The sequence below is a fragment of the Lissotriton vulgaris genome, chromosome 3_1 (genome assembly GCF_964263255.1).
Source record: "Lissotriton vulgaris chromosome 3_1, aLisVul1.2, whole genome shotgun sequence".
Taxonomy (NCBI): Eukaryota; Metazoa; Chordata; class Amphibia; order Caudata; family Salamandridae; genus Lissotriton; species Lissotriton vulgaris.
This window is the reverse complement of record NC_141689.1, coordinates 630,303,677-630,328,471: the sequence shown is the minus strand read 5'-3', so window position 1 is coordinate 630,328,471 and position 24,795 is coordinate 630,303,677. Positions and strand designations below refer to the sequence as shown.

The 24,795-nt window shown below is 44.8% G+C and overlaps 1 protein-coding gene across 1 annotated transcript in view; it reads right to left on the bottom strand.

Moving 5' to 3' along the window:
- The window catches only part of SLF1 (SMC5/6 complex localization factor 1), a 754,058-nt gene that overhangs the window by 658,130 nt on the left and 71,133 nt on the right, over positions 1-24,795 (bottom strand). The window contains exons 3-4 of the mRNA XM_086960920.1: positions 7,017-7,092; positions 2,934-3,165 (exon numbers count right to left, since the gene is read on the bottom strand). Of these exons, the coding sequence (XP_086817046.1) occupies positions 2,934-3,165; positions 7,017-7,092 (308 nt within the window). The remainder of the gene's footprint in view (positions 1-2,933; positions 3,166-7,016; positions 7,093-24,795) is intronic.

The following is a 24,795-nucleotide window of genomic DNA, read 5'->3' as shown; positions in this document are numbered from 1 at the left end:
GGGTTGGTGTCTGGCGGGAGCACCAACAAGCCTTGGCAAAAGTAAGCGATGCAGGAATCAAAGTAGGAACAACGGCAGGAACAGAAAGGTCCAGGGGAATCACTAAAGCATGGGAATCAGGGCAGGCCCCGAGCAATTCATGGGAGCCTAAAAGAAACAAGTGGGACCCTCAAGTAGACCCAGAGGCCGGAGGCACTGGAGTCGCGAGAGGACCTCAAGCAGCTCACCAAAAGATGCAGGTCACGATGCACACGATGCGGTATGGCTGAGGGTACTGGTCACTGGTGGTGCTCGAGGTTGGAGCTACTTGGAACCGGAAGATCTTCTTGGAAAGATGCCATCAAGCCTTTGCAACTGCAAATTGGACGCAGTGCAAAGGGAATCGGTTCCTACAACCCCCACGAGGGATACTGGCCTCAAACATGGTGAAAGGGCAGGGCAGGCCTAGGGAGCTGTGGAAAACCACCACCTGTGTTGCAGAGCTCACGAAATCCGGAGGAACTGAGGATCTGCAGACCCGTCAACTTAGTTGTGGTGCCTGCAAATGCAGGGGAGGGACTCCTTCACTCCAAGGGAGATTTCTTCAGGTGTCTTTGATGCTTGACAAGCCTTGGAAGGTTTCTGTACGATGCATAGGCACAGACGAAGCAGCAGACTGGAAGGGCGACAGAGTCTGGCCCAAACGAAGTCCATAGTGCCCACACGGTAGAAGAGTAGTGGTGTCTTATCTGAATGTTATCCCACGACGAATCTAGGGAATAACACCCAGGAAAGCCCTTAAGTACCGTTGGGAAAGGGTTGGGAAGATTTGGGGGAATCTCCCAGGGGAGGGTCTGGACAGGGGGGAGGTTATCCTTTTTGTCCTTTGTCCAGTTTCACGCCAGAGTGGGAGCCATGGACTATGCACAGGGACACCAAATGTGCCCCTCATGCAGGCTGAGTAGCGCTGGCAAGCGCATCCACCCCATCCCAAACCACTGAATCCTGTCTGGGAGGTGGTCACACCTCCCTGTAACAGGTGTCTATTGTTCTGAAAATGTAGAAATTGATGGAAGGAGCGTCAAATTTACAAAAAAATCATCAGTCCAATACTGCAGTCCGTATTTTTTATTTTATTTTTCAAAAGAGTTTTTCACCAAATTCAAGTTCCAACAGAAAAATATTCAATCCAATATGATATGTTCAATGCAATATGAGGATTTGTTTCATCCAGATTAAATGCTTTCTTGCAAAAGAATAACTCAAAAAACAGCCTACGCGTTTCGTCCTCCTAGGACATCAGGGCTCATCAAAATAAACAGCTATAATACTCTAGTTGCTGAATCTTACTTCAATTGAGCAAGAAAATATTCTTTCACCAAAATCCCAGTACAACGGGGTCACTAACATCCTGTTATTTCGCGTATTCTGGCCCCATAATATCTTTAAGACTTAATCCAATTGAAAATAAGTATGCTGAGACACAAGTTCCACCACCGGCGACAACAGGGCATGATAAATCTGCTGTCTATTGTTCTGCCTTTCCCGTGCTCGAGCTTGGCTCAGAAGGAGGAGGACAGAATTATGTCTCTGGGCGGGAGGAACCATTTTGTGTTGTCCAGGTCAAGAAGGCTGGTACCAGGAACACTGAGAGCCTAACGGAGGGTTCTTCCAGTGCTTGGAATCTTACCTCCCACACCGTTTATGGTGTGGGGGTATGATTCCAACATGTTTGATACCAAACATAATAGGATTTGTTGCAACCGTTTTCCAGATGGTCATCGCATAATGACGCAGTACCCCTCTATACAGTATATGGCTGCTTCACTGACAACCCGGGAGAATGGACCCCATAGTCTGTAGGGGTGTCCTGCTCATGCAGGTGCACCCTCTCACCTAGAACGAAGCACCCTGCCTTTGGGATTGCAAAGGCCTGCTATAGGGGTGACTTATAGGTTTTAAGTGCCGTGACCCTAGATAAAGGAAACCTATATCTTTAGTAAGTGGTGCTAGCACCAGCTTACACAGGCTGCAATGGCAGGCCTGTGGCTTCATTTTGAATGGTATCTCATGGGTGGCATAATATAAGCTTCAGTCCATGAGAGACCTCTGTGGTACCTATGCCCTGGGTACCTTAGTACCATATACTAGGGACTTATAACGGTACCCCAGTATCCAATCTGGGGTGTACTAAGTACTGAACACAACAGTTTAGGGAGAAAGCAGATAGACCGGGGTCCTGATTAGCAGGATCCTAATCAGACTAGTCAACAACAGCTTAACATCAGGCAAAAAGTGGGGGTAACCATAGCAGCAGATCTCACTTTCCTACACCAGTGCATGCTTAATTATTCCATTCATTGTTCGGTTCATATGTAGTAATGTTTTTATGTTTCAAAGTAAACCGACAAACCATATTGATCAGGTCGTACATGGTCAATATATGATGAAATTGTTTAACCTTGTTTTGGCACACATGATTAACTAGGGTGTCGTGTTTTTACGTGCTACGGAATAAAGAAATGATCCACTTAAATGGCTGAAACGTTGTTTTTAAATATATTAACCTGCTAAGTTCTAACTCCTTTTTAAGACCTGGGTATCACTTGAACGCCAATACACACTTTATGGCATTGCGTAATATGTACAACTAAATATCCCTAAAATTGTTTATGAATTTTACAATCATAAAGCTATTGAGATGTAATCAATCGACTTCTAAACCCCTTAGTAACTCAAATAACTAAGACATTCAATAAAACGAACACATATTATCCAGGAGACACACAGACACATTATCCCTTCAACCTCCTACTCATGTCCCTTATTGCAATATTATTAGAGTGAGTGACAAATATGCTTCTTGTGCACAAGGAGCAGCTATAGCAGATGTACCACATACAATTACGTAGTGCTTTCAAACAACTACATTTTCAGAAACCTTCCAGTCTTACCTTTGAAACGCATCTCTTCGTTTATCGCTTTCTTTGATGAGGAGCACAACTTTCCATCCGTGGAATGCACCAGGTGAGTCAGTACGGCTTAGCTTTTCACGCCATCTTTTGGGCGCAGATTTCACCTGGGAGTCTTCTTCAAATGTACAGCCCCATTCATATGTGGCTTCGTCAAGCCATCTGCCACTTTTTACACTATCAATTACATATTCCTTGGTGAGTACCCATTTTCCTACAAAACAAAAATTGGGAGTTAAATATACTGAAAGAAAGTAATGTCAATACAATTTGAAACAAACGAGAAGACACAGAGTTTCCCTGTTTTTCTCTATTTTTAGGAGACGTCCTCAACTTTGAAAGAAGTTTACGAACACACTGAAAATTCTAAAGTGTGCAAGACGTGGAAAATGCGACTCTAAAATGGATCAGGGGCACTGATGGACAAGACAACACCAACTGCACGACCCTGGCACGACCCTGCACGACCCTTCTTCGGAGTGACTTTTGGCACTGCTGAAAAGACGCCTTTTCCTCGGAAGATTCAGTACATGTAGCTGAGAACGATCACATAAAAACGAAATAATTTCACCATGCTGGACCGTAACTGCCCCTTGTGAGTTGGAATTAAACTGTAACACCTCTGCCTCCAGAGGCATTCGGTAAAGGTCGGTGAGCACATTGCAATCACTTTTTTACCGAATCCAGATTAAGTACAAGAAGCCTGAAGTGCTTGGTTATCTAGTGAATAAATTGTTCATTTTTCCTCGTCTTACTCGCTAAGCAATTTTGTACAATATTTTTAGACACAGTTTTCTCGAGGAGACGTGACGAAAGCATCATCTCACTTCTTACTCCATGAAGATGAGGAATTATGTTTGGTACTACGAAAAAAGAATGGACAGAGATGAAATTACAGCACCTGTCTCTGCGCTTATATATGGGAGCGTAGGCAGACTAGATCCTAGACGTAGTAAAAGAAAAATGACACGAGGCCACTGTTAGTTACAAGACGAAACAGTCTTTGTGTGCAATAAAATGGTCAGTGTAAATAATGCATTTGTATTTTGCAAGCCAACCTATGTACTAATACGTCAGTTCATAGAATACTAAATCGTAGTGGGTCATAATTCGGCCTAACTCATAAATATTGTGACCCCCTATGATTGGCTACAGTCACAGGCATGAAGGCCTGCCGGGGTCAGCAGACCACATCTGGGCCTAATTTTCAGTTACGTTTCTTTTTTTTTTAATATAACCAGTTTTTCTAAAAGAAAAACGTGATCTGTTAAAAAAGAAAACGTTTTAAAACATTTTTTAGGAGCAGGGAGGAGTGAAGTGATCCCACGGACCACTGCCTGTGCCTAAAGAAATGTTTTCGTCAACATTCGTCAACATTCACCAACCATTCCTGTCGGCAATGTTTGTGAATAGGCCTTCTTTGAGGCAGTGGTCAAATATTCTTGTTTTGCAACCAGATTTAAGTCACTAAACAATATATAACATAAGAAATCGGTATTTTGAAGGTGCACCCTTAACTCGCCCCTTTCATATACCGATTCCTTATGGTTTCCTAAACTCATTGAACTATTCAGATAACCTTTTCCAAATGGTTAAGTAGGCGTAGTATATTCAAAATGGGTTTTAGCGCTTGCAACCAGTCAGATTTACGGAATCAGAGGGACAGCGAATGCAAAAACCCTTCCTAAATGAGGCCCAAATTCTTAATCATAATCTTACTTTGTTCATGTTTCTGCTGCTAGCCTTGATTACTGAATTAATCATATAGAAGTATTTATTCATGCAACTGCTGCCAGATTCCGATAGGGATATCTTGAAAGTTGATCAAAGAGGCCATTACTTTACCTGCAGAAATTTGAGAATCTGTATTTCGTGCCTCAAAATCTTATCCTTTCTAGCTCTCTACTTAGTTTTAGCCTGATAGACAATGTCTACAACAATAATATCGAGGGTGTGGATATTTTTAGGTAAGTGTCTGTGGGCTGTGCATGACATGAAGTAAAGACTGGTTGTTATGATGAAAATTGTTGGCACTGATCTCATCTTAGAGTTAGGTACGTACTTCTTTTTTAGTGATCGTGCAACTGAAGGTTAGGACAGACAAGAACAATATGGATGTGGATCCTGTGATTATTAGAGTAACGGTAAAGGGTTTTGGAAAGTTTGAGTATGAAACCAACAAAAGACCAGAACTTGAAGCAAGATCTATTACTTTATCTAGCAGCCACCTCTTTCAGCAGGTAGTTAGATTTCAAACATTTATTTAAGAACACTCTTCAGTGCTTTGACAAACTACGCAGCAGTAGCTTTATAAATCACACTACACCACTGTACAGAAACATCACTCATCTCCACCACAGACGACATTTACATGATCCTTGACAGAGGAGACACAGCGATCCTCATTCTCCTGGACCTCTCTGCAGTGTCTTAAATGGTCTCATACCCATCCTCACCAAATGCTTGTACGAGATTTGCATCTAAGGACCCACTCTCCACTGGATTTTGCTCCTTGTTAATGGATAGAACACCAGCAGTCAGCCTGGTATCATAATCCTTGTAAGCCCGTAGAGTCATATGTGGGGTCCTCAAGGTTCATTGCTCAGTCTCACCCTCTTCAACACATACATGATCCCTCTGGCCAACCTACTCCATGCACAAAATACCAACAACCTCTCTTACACCAATGACACACAACTCATAGTCTCCCTTTTTGACAAGACCCCCAACACAAGGAACAAGTTCAGCGCCTGCATGACCAAAGTCGCTAACTGGATAAAAACCAACTGACTCAAGATAAACACTAACAAGACAGAAGTACTGACCCTTGGCAAGAACACCTCAGAGACTCCAATTGATGGCCAGCCAAACTCAGACCCAAACCCGGAACTTTAAAATAATCTACATCAAATTGGACGAACCGCACAAGTCAACGCCACCACTGCATTATGGTTCCCCACCCTGAAGATGCTAAGGAAGATCTTCAAACAGCTCCCAAGAAACACTACAAAAACTGTCACTCACGCCCCAGTCACCAGCAAGTTGGACTATAGGAACAACAAGCAACTCACCTTATGAATACAAACCATCCAGAACTCGCGGCCGGACTCATCCTGACCTCCCACGGAGAACTCACATCACACCACACCTCAGGGAGCTCTACTGGCTCCCAACACACAAATGCGCTCATTTTACACTCCTCACACACTCATTCACAGCACTACACAACTCAGGCCCCATCTACCTGAACAGTTGCATCTCCTTCCACCAACCACCCAGTCACCTCCACTTCGCGGGACTACTACTTCCACAGCATTCATAAAACAAGAACAGGAGAATGGGCATTACAATGCTTCTAAAACATAGCATGACATCCCACTCCACATCGAATCCTCCTCCCCTCTTCTTGAATTCCGCAACAAGCCGAGAATCTGTCTTTTTAATTAACCAATCTACCATAGGCAGGGCTAGGGACAGTCACTTGCTCTACGCCAGGTTACCCGTTGTGGGTGCTAGTGGGCTTTACAAATAAACCTAACATAGCATATAAACCCATTAAATATAAACAGACAAGTTGAAAGAACCCATTCGTCATTCATGTCAAACATCACCTAAAAATCGTGGTTAATATCAAGCACTGAAAACACAAGCCTGAACATGTGAAAGCTAGAAATGGTTAGGTTAACATGAGTTGCTGTATATTCAATCTATTCCTCTCCTTAACACTAGCTGCAACTTCCTCAGCTAGCACATGCTCATGCACCTATGGAAGCCAGAGATGAGGTTGCAATTAAATCTCACACAGGTAGAACTTATCACCTCGTTAAAAAACACATTCTTTGTCATTCTTTGACAAAGTATCTTTTCTTATTAGTACATTTTCTTTCATTCATTAAAGTGAATAAAGAACATGGTTGTGTTCCCAGTACATATGCAGCAATGAATGTATGTGGTTATTAGTACCAAACATTTTTTAAACATGGATACCAGCGTTGGCTACTTAGTTGCCATTATAATACAAAAATTCTAATGAATCCAAATTTACATATTTAGCAGTGGGCCTACCTGCTGCACAAGCTGCTAACCATTTCTCACTTTTACAAACTTTCTTTGCGATGAGATGCGTGCAATCAGCATATTTCTGAGAAAATTAAGATCCATTATTAGAAAAATGAGAGAGTAGACATTCAAAAACACTGCATTACATCATAGTTTACAATAAATCACAACCCAATTACTTGATCCTTCCTGCTCTGCGGCCACTTGACAAGCATGCGTCCTTTTTATACTTTTCAGGATAAAGTTTCCATGTCACAAAGTATTTTGTTTAAATGATTAAAACAGCTCAGTGTAAGATAGCAAATGGTGATGATGTTTGCAATAGACTTCATATGGGTGTTACCCAGTATTAACTAAATTCTGTATGAATTTGAAAAATACAGTACACCGGGATCTGACTCCAATTTGGATAATTAAATTTTCATGTTTTGTCAATGAATGACCTTGTACTGGTACTTTTTTAATTGACAAAATAAAGTTTCTCTACATTTTTTTGTTTACAAAGATATATTTTCAAATATTAACATTTTGAAAAATATATAATACATATTTATAAAAATAGAAATTATTGGAAATATTTTTTCCGACCTTTTAATTTTAGTTCAAATTTATATCGTTTTCTTTGTTTGTATAAACTTTTACAAGTTTTTACCTTCATTACATAATGCAACCATAACGATGCAATAAACTCTATTAAATGCAAAGAAAAACGAACCTAGTGGTGTGACAAAGATGGCGAGCGATACAGCATCTTTTCCTCCCCTTCGTCTGGCAGATAACCTGAAAATCCACGCCCCTAGAGCACAAACATGCAATGGTAAATGTTTCGCCACAGGCAGGACCCCTGTGCTGTTCAGATGCCGCCAATTGTTGATAGATTGTGAGCAGAGAAGCAGTTTGTGACCCATATGAGGACCGAAAATGATGGCCCCTTGTCTGCAATATATGGGAGCAGATAGCAGACAGTCTTGAGGTCTGCAGCAGCCCTACCAGACTCAACTGAGGGGGGCAGGACTGTGATACCTATGGAGTACCTCCACTCCGATCAGAAGCTGTGGGGAGCAAGAGGACCTGGCAGGATGCGAAAACAGGCCTTTACACCAGCAGAGAGCTCACTTGGACTCCAGCCACTGACCCAAACTGCAAACGCCTGGCACTGTAAGGATTGACCCATGGGTGAGGACTGAAGAAGCATTTTGATAAAGGGGTGAACGTGCACCGCCAGAATCACAATGCCACCTAAGACTCAGATGAGCGAAATGGGTACAAATAGGAAGTTAGTCAGCGGCCAATCCATAAGGGTGATATGAGAAGGCAAAAGAGAGACCACTGGCACTACATGCTTTCCTTCTGGGGATAATGAGTCCCTGCAACATAGCTCTCAGGCCACACACCGAGACTAGACGGGGAACTTGAAGGAAGCCAGGCAGCACAGAATCAGTACATGAAACCAGACCTTGCTCCCCAGATACCCCTTTAATTGCACAATGGATCCATAAAAGTAAGGAGAAAGCGAGTAATGCTGATGCTGCGGTCCAAACAGTCCAACCACTTTAGTGCCAACTTCTTAAGTTACATAAAGGACATGCAGTAGAGTAAAGATAGGCAGAGCATAGCAGGCCCAGACCATACCTGCTAGCGTACAGCCCTAAAATAGTGAAGTGATAGCGGACTACCTTGCTATGCCCAGGAATCCGATGTGAAGATTCCAAGGCAGGAACATTGGCAAAAAAGAGAGGGCACAAGACCTGTTGGTGAAGGCCTCCGGCTGAGACACTGGCAATGGAAAAGAGCACTGCAGAGCTACCAAGGTTATTCAGAACACGACACAGATATGAAAGCACCTGCCACCAAGCAAGTTAAGGACATCCTCTTCAAAAGTTTCAGAAAGGAATTTAGTTTATTTAAATATGAGCTAAGAACCGAAGTGCAGCCATTCAGACAAGGCTTGGGGATCTTGAGATTAGAGTCTTTCTAAGAGAAGAAACTACAGATAACAGATCAGACGAGCAAGAGATTCTTAAACAATACCTGTTGAACTTGCACGAATAGATTAGCATTGTGCAAAAAAAAGCAAGAAGATATAAAAAACACAAGCATTTGCAATGCTATAGGTCTCGCATTTACGCGAGACCTATTGCACTGCAAATGGTAGGCATTGCGGACAATGGGAGGGAGGCCGGGCGAAGGGAGGGGGAAAAGGCATGGTCAACGGGAGGGGAAGAAGGCACGACAACGGGAGGGCGGGGAAAAAAAGAAGGCACCAAAGCATGTTGTGCCTGCAGTAGGAGACCCTCATTAAAGAAAACAGTGCTCACAGTCTAAATAACACGTACCGTGTAACAGCCGAAGTAATGGGGCCAGTCGCCATGGGAGGTGACAAATGTAGAGGCGGCGGTAATAAGGAGGGACAAACAAGCCTATTGAATAAAATCAGAAGCCAGCATTTAGGACGGACAATGACACAAGCCAATGGCAAATACGTGCAGATAGTGGGTTGGGCTTCTATTACCTACTCCTCTACAATAAGTCTTGCAGAGCAGCGCATGTACGCTAGCTCTAGGCTCGACCTAAAAATAAAGAAAAGGTAGTGTAAAGATAAGGGTGGCCCGCAAGAAGAAGAGAGCAGCAACAATGAGGTGTATGTAAAAGATTTGTTTTGCATTTTGCCTGTGGTATTAAGACAAAACAAACTTACATTGATTCCAAATAAAAAAAAAAAAAGATTATGGAAGCCACAAAGAAAAAGATGTGACATTGTCTTTAAGGGCCATAAGATAATTACCTCCTGGCAATACCAAACAAATATGCAGATAGTTCAACACGATTACTGACATTCTAAAGGCCCATTAGCAGCCCTACAGCCAGGGGCCCAATTCAGCATAGTGTTTGACAGGCAAGAGCAGCCGTACCAAACCAAATCAGTGGGAGAAGCAATCTCTATCCTGCAGATGCCAGAAGATTTCACTGCACCAAATAGAAAAGAAGCACAAACATCTAAGGTGATCTCTCCACATCTGGAAAGAGATAAATTTAGACTGGTGACACAACACCTTCAAAGATTAAGGGCCCGATGTAGGTTAATAGTGAAATACCGAATTCTAAATACAGAATTTTACCGATTCGGTATTTAGAAATCAGTATTTCAGATGTAGGTAAGAATTCAGTAAAAAATACCGGTAATTGAGATTCGGTAATAACGAATGCCTACCCATTCATTCCTATGGGCTTGAAGGCCCATAGAAATGAATGTGAAGACATTCGGTATTATCGATTCTGTAATACCGGGAAGTATTTTGAGGGTGCCAGGGTGTCCAAAGGACACCCTGTTACACCCTTGTAATGTGCATGTGTGCACATGTGGCACACATGCATGTCCTAAGGGCATGGATGTGTGCCACATGGCACTTAAAAAAAGCAAGAAAGTGCTTTTTTAAAGGAATTCGGTAATTACCACCAACTTGAAGTTGGTGGTAATTACCGATTCCTTAAGGCCCAAAAGCACTCTTTCATGTACATTCTACATTGCATTTAAGGAATCGGTATTACCGATTCCTTAAATGCAAGGCCAATTAGGAATCGGTATTAAGGAATCCGTATTTACGGATTCCTTATTACCTAATCCTTCCCTACATCACGAATGCGTAAATACCAGTCGGTAACAGTGAAATATACCGAATTTCACCGTTACCGACCGGTATTTTGGCCACCTACATTGGGCCCTAAGACCTTTGCAAGCAGACATTTTACAAAATAATTTAAAAAATCTAATTAGGGAGTCGCTCTCCAAGGCCTTCCATCGCTATGCAGCCGCAAAGAGATGCAGAAAGCAGCCGACTGTTGGAACCCATCATGAATCAAGAGAGGTGGAGAGCTTGGACTGACAGCAATGCCAGTATAGGGCAAGTGGTGGATGGAGTGGAAGGCTGGAGTGGTTTGCATCTGCATTAGTCTTTGTAAGGATCAAGGCATGTCCCGTAAGAGTCAGAGTAATCGATGGACTGGATACATTATGTTAGTTCACAGTTACGTGGTTGTCTATGGTGTTCAGGGGATTAATAGGGAGAAAGGGAGGGATACCAGCAGCACTCTTTGAAAGGCGTATGACAATGTCAACAAAACTGGGGCTCCTTGAGGGTAAAATGATTAGCTTAAAGATGCAAGCTCTAAACTCCCTACAGAAGCAGTTTGCTATTCAAAACCCGATGTATGCCACAAAATGTGGACATATATGTATTGCCATGGATCTCTTAATACCGCCACAATATAACATCGTCAGGCTAGACAGACCAAGGAATGTGGGAGGAGGCTGAAGGACTGGGTTATTTAAGACCCAGCGGTGCCAGGGGACAACACCTGAAACCTTCGTGGGTAACCTGCTCCGGCGTACGAATGACAGAGACACGGGACACTTCCTTCGGCGTCAAAGATTTGAGGTTTATTTACTGCAGGGAACACAGAAGTCACAGGAAGTACAACGAGTGTAAGTTCGAGGAGACTGCTTCAAATTGCTACTGTGGATCGCTCCTTTTATACAGATTTCTCCCATAGGGTTACTTGGTACACAAAGGTTTACAACTCGGTTCCCATAATTATCCCCGAGAGGGGTCACTTTGGTCACTTTGATACATTCGAGGTCCGGGGCATAAGTGCGGAAACATTTGGCGGTTCCCAACTGTAAAAACCCATCTTCCCACCATTAGTACATTCCAATCGGCAGTAAAACAGATCGAAGAAGGAACAAGGACAGGTGCAGAGGAAGATGGAAACAGTGGGGAGATCGAAAAGGGTGTAAAAGGGGAGGTATCAGGAAACACGAGCTACAGGCATCAAAGGGACGTGCCTAATGAGATGCACGGCTGAGACAATAGACCGGCACGGCAAGATGAGCCTCGAGCGGGGCCATCTGCCTTACAGTATCATCCCCCTCGTCATAAAGACACTTTCAAAGGACATGTGTCTTCCGCGGATGTCTTGGGAATCCCAGGGTCGCGAAACGGACAACGTCCGTTCGCTGGCTACTTGAGGGCAAGAAACAAAATGGATGCCGTATCTAAGATGGAACCCGTGGGTACAGATGAAAAACCCACGTAACAAACGAACGGTTTAGGTTAGCACAGCGAAACTGCGCACACCCACTAAACTCGTCATTTGCAGTTCGTAGATACCAGACTCGACCATATTCGTGCGAGTCGAAAACATCACTTACAATTGTCACGGAACCTCAGACGCTACTTTTGCCCTCATGTAGGCAAGCACTAGTCGGAATCATACTCGATATTCATCAGACCATCTAGATGTTGCTGCAACATAGCTCTGTCCAACCGAGTCCCCTTGGTAACAGGTGGCTGTCTTATACACGTTGTAGCACAGAGGCCACATAAGGCAGGACCACACTGCACACAAAGGCAACACGTGAACAGGAACGCCACAACAACTCCGATAATCATCAGAATCTTCCAACCCCAAGTCGACATCAGGCCCCAAAACCACCCGAGTAGCGTCCAATCCCCTACATTCACGTGTATGGATTCAGAGATCTTATGCAACTTTGAGATGGCTTGATAGACGGTCGGAGCGTTATCTGGAATGAAAATACAGCAGCTCGAATGGATGACCTTACATACCCCACCTCGATCTGCTAAGATCACGTCTAAAACCATACGGTTTTGTAACGTCATAAGCCTTTCCGCCTGAAGTTCTGTGGTGATATTACCAAGGGCACTGGCAGTAATATTAGCTGTCGATTCCACCACTCGAGTCAACTGTCTCAGGTTCCTACTATTAACCATAGGCCCCCAAAACGGGAGGAAACCCTTGAAAAAGTCTCCTGCCTCTTGACCGGCAGTGTCCTCTTCGCTAATTACGCCTCTCACAACTCTAGTTTTGTGATAGTCTGCGTCTACAGTGAACGTCGGGGGCAACAGATTTGCGATAAAACATGAGCCCACGAAGTCGGAGGGCAACCATGCATACGCACGATCATGGCAGACAAAGTATGTACCCTTGGCAGCCAGAAACACAGGGGACGAGACCATCGGCAGAATGTAATTCTCGGTGCAAGCACTCTCTCCAAGTCGAGCTTTCGATCTTCGGCCACGACCCATTAGACAAAAATTACCAATGTGGGGTACGACCCATATCGGAGGCGAGCTTTTAAGCTGTTTTTCACTCGTGAGCACACTATACTCGACCTTACTCAGGACCCTATAGGCTTGTACCTCTTCCTCTGGGATGAGCGACGGCTCATAGATATCTCTATCTAAATCTTCTATCGCTATAGATAAAGGCTTATGATACGAGCCAGGGCCAAAGTAGGGAGAACGTGGCTCTCGACTGGGGTAAGAATCTAGTGCGCTTCGAAACATTGTTTGGAATGCTCGAGCTGAACCCTGGGAACTATACGGTAAGACCAGATATGGAATTCCCTTATCCGTGGTATGTGGCATCAGCCCACACACCCAACAATTAGTAGTATTAACCACTAACTGGTGCTGATGAAGGAGCTGAATAAAGGAATTGTTTCGGAATTCTGCACGTCTAGCCTGCTCGTGTTCGGGTAGGATATGGAAAGAATGAGGGGATGCAGTGGAGGTAAGTTTAGGGTCAGAAGTAGGAGTAGGTATGGCAGAAGGTAAGAAGTACGACATCATGTAATACACCCCACCCGCCAATAGTGCAGAAACAATCAAAAGCAATACGAACATCTGAAACATAAAACATTTGGTACGAATAAGTTGTTGCAGTTTGAATCTTTGCGCCTGAGCTTCTTCCAAGTCCATCAGCTTTGAAAACGCCATCACCTATGACCGTCCGCAACGTTTCTTGACGCACTTCGTTCTGTGTAGCAGTAGTCAATCCCTAGGAGTTCCCAGGAACCGACGGTCCTTAACCTAGCGTCAAGACCTACTAACCAGAAGGAAGTACACGCGCGGCCCTACGGCCTTTATCCACAATGTATATGCAAAATGTCTCTCAGCTGTGGAAGCAAAAATACATATGGAACGAAACTCAATATATACAAAAATTATTACAATGATACGGGTGTTCAGACTGATCGTGGAAAACGGGAAATGCAATTGTCAAGGGACAAAACGAAATCTTTTTATTTGTCCTTAGTGCTGGATCGCAAAAAGTATCGAGTTTTCCCAGGACGTGTATGTTCATCAAACAAAGGATCCGATGAGGGAACAGAGTCCTGCTGATCAGTCGAATGTTCTGGTCTTGAGTCTTTTGGTGGCAAATGTTCAACAATGTCTTTCTGCTGCACTGAGGATTCTCCGACAGGTTGTGCGTCGCTAAAAGGTACAAACGCCGGCAATCCTTCGGATTCAGCTGAAGCAATGCCCCTCCTCACCCACGAGTCTGCCGGTAAGGGTATAGGAACTTTCTTCGTATGGGTGGCATGCACCCAATTTTTTCGGCCTTCTAAACGGACGGCAGTTCTCGTGGCAAGGAGGACTTGGTAGGGTCCAGTGAAGCGGGGTTCCAAATTCTTCTTACGGGCAAAGTTGCGCGTTACCACCCAGTCTCCGGGCTGGAGCTGGTGGCCTGGACCCTCCGTCTGCGTCGGCAATGCTTCGTAAACCTGTTGGTGAATTAACCTCAGTTTAGCAGTCAGATCATGAAGATAGTCAATCAACATTGGATACTCAAGACTAGAGAACACACCCGGTCTAGGGACCCCCCAGACATTCGCAGGACGACCGAACACTATTTCATAGGGACTAAGCCCTACTCGGGAGTGTACGGTTGCCCTAGTTGACAGTAAAGCTAAGGGTAAAGCGTCAGGCCATGAAAGACCAGTTGTAGCCTGAATCTTCGCTAGCTTTAGTTTAAGGGTGCCGTTATACCCTTCAACCAAACCAGCTGACTGGGGATGATTGGCGCTATGGAATTTTTGATTAATTCCAAGGCCCTTACACACACTCTTCATCACACTCCCCACAAACTCACTTCCGTTATCAGACCATACAATCCGAGGCATTCCATACTGAGGAAAGTATTCCTTCAGTAGGATTTTCGCAGTCGACAGGGCAGTATTGTCTTTGAGAGGGTAGGCTTCAATCCATCGGGAGAACGCGCAAACCACAACTAAAACATATTTCAGGTTATTGCATCGCTCCATATGGATGAAGTCTAATTGAATCACCTCAAAAGGACATGAAGGGGGGGCAAAATGGCCAGGAGGTGTTGGGGTTCCCTTACCAGGATTGTACAACATACATACCATACAATTCTTAACCAATCGTTCAGCACATTTCGTGATACCATCATTCTTCCACACATGGGACAGCAACTTACAAATACCTTTCACACTAATATGTGCTAACCCATGTGCCATTGTCACAACAGCTAGCACATACGCATCCGGCAACATCCATCTCTTATGTTCCGACAAATCAACCCAACAACCATTCTCATCCAACTTTCCCGTACTTTCTTTCCACTTCGTTTTTTCAGTCTCAGTGGCCTCATTCTGAATTGCTTTCACGCTCTCGATAGTGTCTTCACACATACTAGTCTCTGTAGGCCACCTAACCGAACTCGTCACATACATTCTAGTGCTAAGGTTCCGGGCAGTCTCCTTAGCAAACTCATCCGCAAATGCATTACCACGACCAACATCATCCGTCACCTTACGATGTGCACTACATTTAACAATCGCTACCTGCTTAGGCAACGTAAGTGCATCCAAAAGATCATTCACAAGCTGTCCATGCTGAATCTTCGTACCATGCGACGTCATAAAACCTCTCTCTCTCCACAATCGTCCAAAGCTATGGGCGACGCCAAAAGCATATTGGCTGTCGGTAAACACATTCACTCGTTTCCCTTTCGCCAACACACACGCTCTAGTTAGAGCGATCAGCTCTGCAGCCTGGGCAGAGTTCTGATTCAATCTCGCAGTTTCCACGACAGTATTCAAAGTTACAACAGCATGCGCAGTAGTCACATCACCATTCGGCAATTTAAAACATGAACCATCCACATACAAAGTTCCATCTGGATTTTCCAAAGGAGTGTTTTTAAGGTCCACTCGACCTTTTATTTCCTCTTCAGTCCTCAAATAACAGTCATGTTCTGCTATTTCATCTGACTCTGTGCTAATTGGTAACAAAGTCGCCGGGTTCAGAACATTGCAACATTTTATCTGAATATGACTTGCCAACAGCGTCAACTCGTACCCAGACAACCTCGCACTCGTCAAGTGCTGAGTTTTCGTACGATTCAAAAGAGTGTCGACCGCATGCGGAACCATCACCGTAAGCATATTATCCATGACCAATCCTGCTGATTGTCGGATGGACACCGCGGCTGCCGCTGTTGCTCTCAAGCAACTCGGCAATGCTCTAGCTACCGGGTCCAAGGTCGATGAAAAATATGCACATGGACGTTGCTTACCACCAAAAGGTTGCGTTAAGACACTCAAAGCACAACCTTCCCTCTCGTGAACATACAATGTAAACGGCTTACTGTAGTCAGGGGTACCTAACACAGGAGCCGAACACAATGCGTCACGCAGTTCAGAAAAACTTTTCTGACATTCTTCCGTCCATGGTAAAGGAGTTGAAACATCCTTACACGTAAGAGCCACCAATGGTTTCGCTAGCAGTGAAAAATTTGGAATCCATTGCCTGCAATACGACGTGATACCTAGAAAGGCACGCACATCTCTTTGGGTTGTTGGCACAGTCATTCGCGCAATTGCTGCAATTCTCTCTGGGGTCAACCGCCTTCCCTCCTTTGACAATAAGTGACCTAGATAGGTTACTTCTTGACAACAATATTGGAGTTTAGAAGGTGACACCTTGTGATGTAAGTCACAGAGATGTTGCAGCAACGAAACCGTAGCAATTTTGCAAATGTCCTGAGTATCTGCAGCCACCAATAAGTCATCGACATATTGGATTAAGGCCGCACCAGCCGGCAACGTAAACGCATCCAGTTGACCCTTCAAGGCTTGACTGTAAATCGATGGACTCTCACAGTAGCCCTGAGGAGCACGTTTAAACCGGAAGCTGCGACCACCAAGAGAGAAACCGAAAAGGTCTCTGCTTTCTTCGGCAATCGGAATGCTAAAGAAAGCATTCTTCAAATCGATCACCGAAAACCAAGATGCAGAAGCTGGAATCAGAGTCAGTAGCGCCGTGATGTCAGGCACAACAGGGAACTGAGGAATCACAATTTTATTTACTTTCCGTAAATCGATGACAAAACGATAAACAGGCGGTTTTGAAGGATCAGTGCGTTTTAGAATGGGCAGTACAGGGCTGTTGCACACGTTTCCCCGCGTTTCTTCAATAACATCTTTCTCGATCAGATCATAGATGATCGCTAACAGTGCTCGTTCACCATCAAGAGAGATTCGATACTGGGGAATACGTGGCAATCGTACATCAGATTTCAGCTGAACAACATAAGGGGAGATGTCAAGCAGGCCCACATCATTGGGACCTGTGGCCCACAAAGATGCAGGAAGAGAACTCAATTCCGGTGGAAGCTTATCGAGAGACAAGTACATAGGAGAGACAACCCTCTCACCTAACGTAAGCTTTACACCCGCAGGAGAACAATACAAAGTTGCATACAAACGTTTTAGCAAATCCAGGCCCAAAAGATTTTCACCACAACCAGTAGTTAAAATCAACGGAGCTTGAAGCTCACGAGGCCCAATTGTAAGGGGCAAAGGGCGCGAAACTGGATTGCTAACGGGGGCGCCAGAGAATCCAACGGAAACATTTGTTAAGCCAGAGAAAGGTGCGCCAGGGAGTTTCGAATGCATCATGGAACTTTTCGCTGCACCAGTGTCCAACAGAAAAGGCTCAACGACGCCCGATGTAGCAACTGCGACATAAGGCCCTCTCTGATCAACCGGAACTGATACCACTCCCTCTCCTTGTCTATGGCTGTCCTAGTAATTACTGTCGTCAGTTCCCTGATCGACGTAATAATCATCTACATTGTACTGCGCAGATCGTCCTTGCGATGATCCACGTTGGTCAAAACAGTTATCGGAATTTGATGAGTTATCTGAACGATCATTTTGAACACCACGACCCCTACCACGTGATGTCTGCTGAGAACCACCACGACCTCCTCTAGATGAGTTACCACTATTACGATCGTTTAGAACAGGACAGTTGAATTTTAAATGACCCTCCTGTCTACAATAGGCACACTGATTGTACGCTAACGAAGATCTTTGGGAAGAGGAGTCATTTCGAGGTTGCGACCTATTCGATTGCGACTGCGATCTATTTTGCTGAGAAGCATTCTGATTCGAACGCGGAGGATAGGCCTGCTGCAACAACACTTTGGTTTTAAGTTCTTTCGTCTTTTTATCAGCGCGGTCGTTCTCTTCTTTTTCTCTGTTTTCGTAATACTGTGCCGTAGCCAATATTTGATCAGATGTAGAGACGGGCCACGCGCTCTCAGAATTTTTTAATTTATTGCTCAAGTCGGGCAATAAGTTAGAGACAAATTTATCCACAAACAACCGTTGACCACCCTCCGTGCTCATATCTTGACCACTATGGTCGATGAATGCCTCCTCAAATCTTGTAAAGAAATCGGAGACACTCTCGTCTTTCTTCTGCCTGCAAGCTGACAACTTGTCCCAGTTCACCCTCATAGCTGGCATAAGCGTTTTCATTAAGGTAATTATTCTCTGAGGTAGAGCAGCAATAAGCTGTTCAGGCTTAGCCCCGCCAGTTTGTGGTGCGTCTGCCGCAATAAGAGCTGCCCAATCTCCACCTAATTCGTTTGCATGATTTTCCTGACGTATCTTAGCCCATACCGGTTGCGGTACAACATTACCAAACAACATATCGATATCGGCAAGATTCATCACCGTAGCATCTACGAGCTGCGACAATTCCTTATAATACCCTGCAGGATTCTTGCGAGGGTCAGGCAAAGATTGCTTCACCTGTAAAACTTCTGATCTTTTCCATGGGAGATGTATCCATACTCTCTGGAAATACGGTAGAATAATGGGGTTAGCATTAGGATCACCTGGCATCCACACTGGTGGAACTTCACGCATGGGGTACTGACCAGACGGATCTAACTGTCTCTCAACATCCTCAACGAACAAGGCCTGAGGTATCGGAGAGGGACGGAAAGATAACAACCGCTCAACAGCGCGTCGAACGTTGGTATCCACTATCATTCCGCTCGAGAACTGAAGCTGTAGATCAGACAAAGCGGTCAACACATCGTCAGATGCATCGGCCGATATCTGGTCGCGCAGAACCTTGCACATTTCTTCGAACACGTACCTCTGTGTCGGTACATTAAATTGACAGAACGTATCAAGTACAGCACGTGGAGGATTTCTAAGAGGGTACGTCATCCAACCCATCGCCATGTTATATAACGCAGCACGTTCCCTGTTACCGGGAAGCTGACTACGTCTTTGAGGACCGTCCGAACCAGCGGACCCAAGAACAGGGCCAAGAGAATTGAAGAAGCTAGCCGCAACCGGAGAGGTACGACTTCGAGTAGATGGAGAAGTATAGCACAAGGGATTAACGAGAGAAGAGGTAGAAACAGAAGGAGCAACAGGAGTAAGTAAAATAGGAGCAGTAGTGGGAGAAGGAGTATGTGGAAGTACAGGCGGAGGAGCAGTAGGAACAACAGTAGGCAAGGGAGCAGGAACAGTCGGAAGAACAGGTTGAGGAGCAGGTACAGGAGCAGGGGGAACCACAGGAGCTGCGGTACCCTGTGCGTACGGAGGTGGTGACTTCATAAGATAGGACATTAAAGGATCCTCAACTAATTCCTCCTTTTTATCTGACTCCGTTGGCAGAGCGGGATAACATTTAGCTATAGTCATACGCTGAAGCCTGTCAAAAACTTCCTTTTCCTTATCCTCCTTATCACGCTGAAACTGCTCTGCTTTCTTTACAATAGTAGCAACACCGTCTCTCTGATTGCGTTTAGTCTGTCTGATCTCTTTCTGTCGGGCTTCTTTACGCCACAACCGAAAGGCATCAAACATGGCCGGCCTTGACTTTTTCTCAAACAATTTAGCCTCAAGATTATCTAAGATCGTGGTCTCAAAACTACCATGAGGTGGCCAACTAAGGGCACCATCTTTTTTGGTGTAACGAATCCAGTATTCATTAAAAGTAATCGGGCCTAGCCCGTGCTTACTGTAGAGCTCATAAGTTGGAGTTCCAACCGGAGGTATCGGACAAGAGTCCTCCGGTCGGGAATCCGTACCACAACGTCTGAAACAACTAAACAGAGTACTGCGACCAGGCATCTTGCACACTAGCCGAGTTCCACAAACGTCAAGGGTTACGGGATTTACCAAGTCCCTGCAAAGAGCAACAACCCTCGGTCTTTGGCGGCTGCAGTCGTCAAATATCACAACAAAGTACCAAGAACCACAAATGCAATGGAACCATGCAACAACTAAGCAACCACAACCAAGAACTCTGGGAGCGACCCACAAATACTTAACTCAAAGATCGATGGTGTCACCAGGAAGGCCCGTCAATCGTCTCGCTATACCAAGGTCTACGCCAGGCGCCAAAACAGGTCTACAGTCAGGGCAGCAGTCCGTCGCAGCCGTCAGGAGGCGGGAATCTTCGCGGGAAAAGTCGTCGGGCCACTTGTTTCGACAACAGGATCGATGAAGCGGAGTGCACCTTCCCTCGGAGATTTCACACGAAGTTCCTCACGATCGTCGGGCTTGGACCGGTACCACTGATGCAGCCCCACGTTTGGCGCCAACTGAAGGACTGGGTTATTTAAGACCCAGCGGTGCCAGGGGACAACACCTGAAACCTTCGTGGGTAACCTGCTCCGGCGTACGAATGACAGAGACACGGGACACTTCCTTCGGCGTCAAACATTCGAGGTTTATTTACTGCAGGGAACACAGAAGTCACAGGAAGTACAACGAGTGTAAGTTCGAGGAGACTGCTTCAAATTGCTACTGTGGATCGCTCCTTTTATACAGATTTCTCCCATAGGGTTACATGGTACACAAAGGTTTACAACTCGGTTCCCATAATTATCCCCGAGAGGGGTCACTTTGGTCACTTTGATAAATTCGAGGTCCGGGGCATAAGTGCGGAAACATTTGGCGGTTCCCAACTGTAAAAACCCATCTTCCCACCATTAGTACATTCCAATCGGCAGTAAAACAGATCGAAGAAGGAACAAGGGCAGGTGCAGAGGAAGATGGAAACAGTGGGGAGATCGAAAAGGGTGTAAAAGGGGAGGTATCAGGAAACACGAGCTACAGGCATCAAAGGGACGTGCCTAATGAGATGCACGGCTGAGACAATAGACCGGCACGGCAAGATGAGCCTCGAGCGGGGCCATCTGCCTTACAGTATCATCCCCCTCGTCATAAAGACACTTTCAAAGGACATGTGTCTTCCGCGGATGTCTTGGGAATCCCAGGGTCGCGAAACGGACAACGTCCGTTCGCTGGCTACTTGAGGGCAAGAAACAAAATGGATGCCGTATCTAAGATGGAACCCGTGGGTACAGATGAAAAACCCACGTAACAAACGAACGGTTTAGGTTAGCACAGCGAAACTGCGCACACCCACTAAACTCGTCATTTGCGGTTCGTAGATACCAGACTCGACCATATTCGTGCGAGTCGAAAGCATCACTTACAATTGTCACGGAACCTCAGAGGCATAGCTTGCATTCACCGGTCGGAGATCGAGGTCTGCCATTTCCAATCTGACCCCTTAGAATTCTGTGAATACCTTGGTATTAATGTGAGAACACCAAAGAATCAAAGCTGCAAACTGCATACATTCTACCACCCACCAGGAGAGAACGCTAAGTTCACAGAACAACTGATGGAGATCATAACGACCAACTCTAACTCGGACGCCAATAACATATTCCTAGGTGACTTTAACCTCCATTGGAATGACGGCGGTGATAAACTGGTCAATTCGCTTAAAGACTTCCTCAATGAGCTAAAACTTGTACAAGCTTGCAACCAACCCACTCACTCACAAGGAGCGACCTTAGACTGGATTATCTCAAGAAAGGATGAGACATCTATCCTTGCTATAGACCCATGTGACTGGTCTGACCATCACATCATAACATTCACGATACCTACAATGACAAAGGGCAGGACCGTGCAACCACGCAAGCTCAAGAAACTGATCCGAGACACAAAAGAGGCTAACACTGAACTACTGGTTGAAAGGTGTGAGAAAGACCTGAAGCCACCCAACAATAAGCAAAATGTCAATGAGCTGACGGATCACTACATAACCTCGATCGGTAATATCGTCAATGACACCATGCCCCAAAAACTGAAAAAGGTATCAGAGAAACCAAAAAATCCTTGGTTTAATGAATCATTGAATGAGGACCGGCGCAAACTGAGAATGGCCGAAAGGAGGTGGAGACAACATCCCTCCTCCTCTGAGCTGAAAGCACTCAGAAAAACAAGAAAAGAATACAACAAAAAAATAATCAACTCCAAAAAAGAATTTATCAGAGCTGAATTGGACAGTGCCATAAACAGACCACGAAAACTCTTCGAGATTTTAAAACAACAGTCAAATAAACTAGCCAAAACGGTTTTAGAGAATACAAAAACTCCCATAAGCTGCGAGGAATTCTCCTCATTTTTCACGGAAAAATCTAAATTGCTTGAAGATGAACTCACAATTGCAGCAACTAACCTTAAGACACTGCCTCCACCTAGTAACGAGTCCAATATCTCACCAGAGAGCCTCCAAACTAAAAATAAGGCAAAATGGGACACATTTGAACTATACGACCAGGAAAAGATCGCCAGAACGCTGGCGGAACTTAGACCGAACAACCACTTTCAAGACCCATTACCAGGAAAGTGTGTAAGAGAAATCAGCCACACTCTAGTTCCAATCTGGACCGAGATAATAAACGCCTCACTTGCACAAGGAACCCTCCCTGACTGTCTAAAAACAGGGCAGGTGATGCCCATCCTCAAAAAACCGACAGCTGATGCTACAGACCCGAACAACTATCGACCAGTGACCAACATCCCTCTACTGGCTAAACTCATTGAGAAATGCGTGCAGGGCCAACTAAGTCAACACATCGCTAAATTGTCGCTACTGGATGATTGCCAATCAGGTTTCAGAACAGGGCACAGTACTGAAACTGCGATCCTGCACATTGTCGATGACGCCCTACAAGCCCTAGACCGAAATCAATCTTGCCTACTGATCCTCCTAGACCTATCATCAGCATTTGATACGGTAAAGCACGAAGTGCTAATGACCAGACTACAAGACAGGATGGGTTTGTCTGGAAACGTGCTGAAATGGTTCAATTCTTTCCTACAGAACAGGACTCAGCGATTCCTGGTTAACCAAGCAATCTCTTCCCCGAGCCCCAACGCAATCGGGGTCCCACAAGGCTCTACGCTATCCCCAGATCTATTCAACTTATATGTAGAACCTCTCACGGAGATCCTTAAAAAATCACAGGTATCCTATCATATGTATGCGGACGACACGCAATTATACATAAAGATCGCCTCCCTTGAGGACATTGACTTAATGAACAAGACACTAAAGAGTGCTTTGCGATGGTTAACAATGAACCATCTGAAACTAAACGCCCAGAAAACAGAATTCCTGCTAATCTCACCGACAAGGAGCCAATCTGAAGTTAAAGAGTGGACTAAATTGGTGACAGCGCTAAACTGCACCCCGACCCTAGTTAACTCAGCCAAATCACTAGGAATTACACTAGATAAGAACCTCGACATGAAAAACCATATTAACTCAATGGCCAAGAGCGCCCGCTTGCACTTGAATTACTTAAGAAAACTGAAACCCTTTATCACTGAGACAGATCTAAAACTGGCTATCCAATCACTAGTCATCTCGAGGATCGAATACGGCTGCACCACATTAGCGGGCCTGCCAAAAACATCCACAGCACCACTAAAAGCCTGCCTCAACGCAGCGGCGAGACTCATTACGGGAACGAAGAAATTCAATCACATATCTCCTCACCTGAAAGCACTAAACTGGCTACCTTACGAGGCTAGAATTCAAAAGAAGATGGCCTGTATTACGCACAAAGCGGTTCACTACAACACGCCTAGATACCTAGCCAAGAAACTTAAGCTCTCAGGAGGTAACAGAACAACTAGAAGCGCAAAAGATTTGCTATTACGACCAGCCTTTTTCCACAAGAGAAAGACCTACAACCGAGCATTCTCCGGAGCTGCCCCCAGAATCTGGAACTCACTCCCTCCAAACATCAGAAAGATTCAAAATACAGTAACATTCAAACGAGAACTGAAGAGCCACTTGATGAGTAAATACCCTACTTAGAGAAACCTAAGGATCACTGGGATGATCAATTACGCTAACTGAGGGCCGCCCTCTTCATGGAAAATTGGAAGATCATCATCGGATAATGAACTGATGCCGTGCGCAAGCCAAGGCTTGACACATTACTGCTACCTCATATATGTGTGAACTTTAACTATATCTCACAGTCATACTATATAACTTCTATCTCACTTGATTTATTTATCCATATATGTGGAACCTTAACTATATGTCACAATCATACTATATACCTTCTACCGCACTTGATTTATTTATACTTATTATACTTGATATGCACTGGAACGCCTTATAACCCTACCTCAACGAGCATGGTTTGTTACCATGACACAAGCCAAGCCTTGCTCGCCATATAATGCTAATTGCACAGTCATTATGAATATATATATTTAATCTCGTCCATACAGTATATTGCCTTCTACCTCACTATTCTC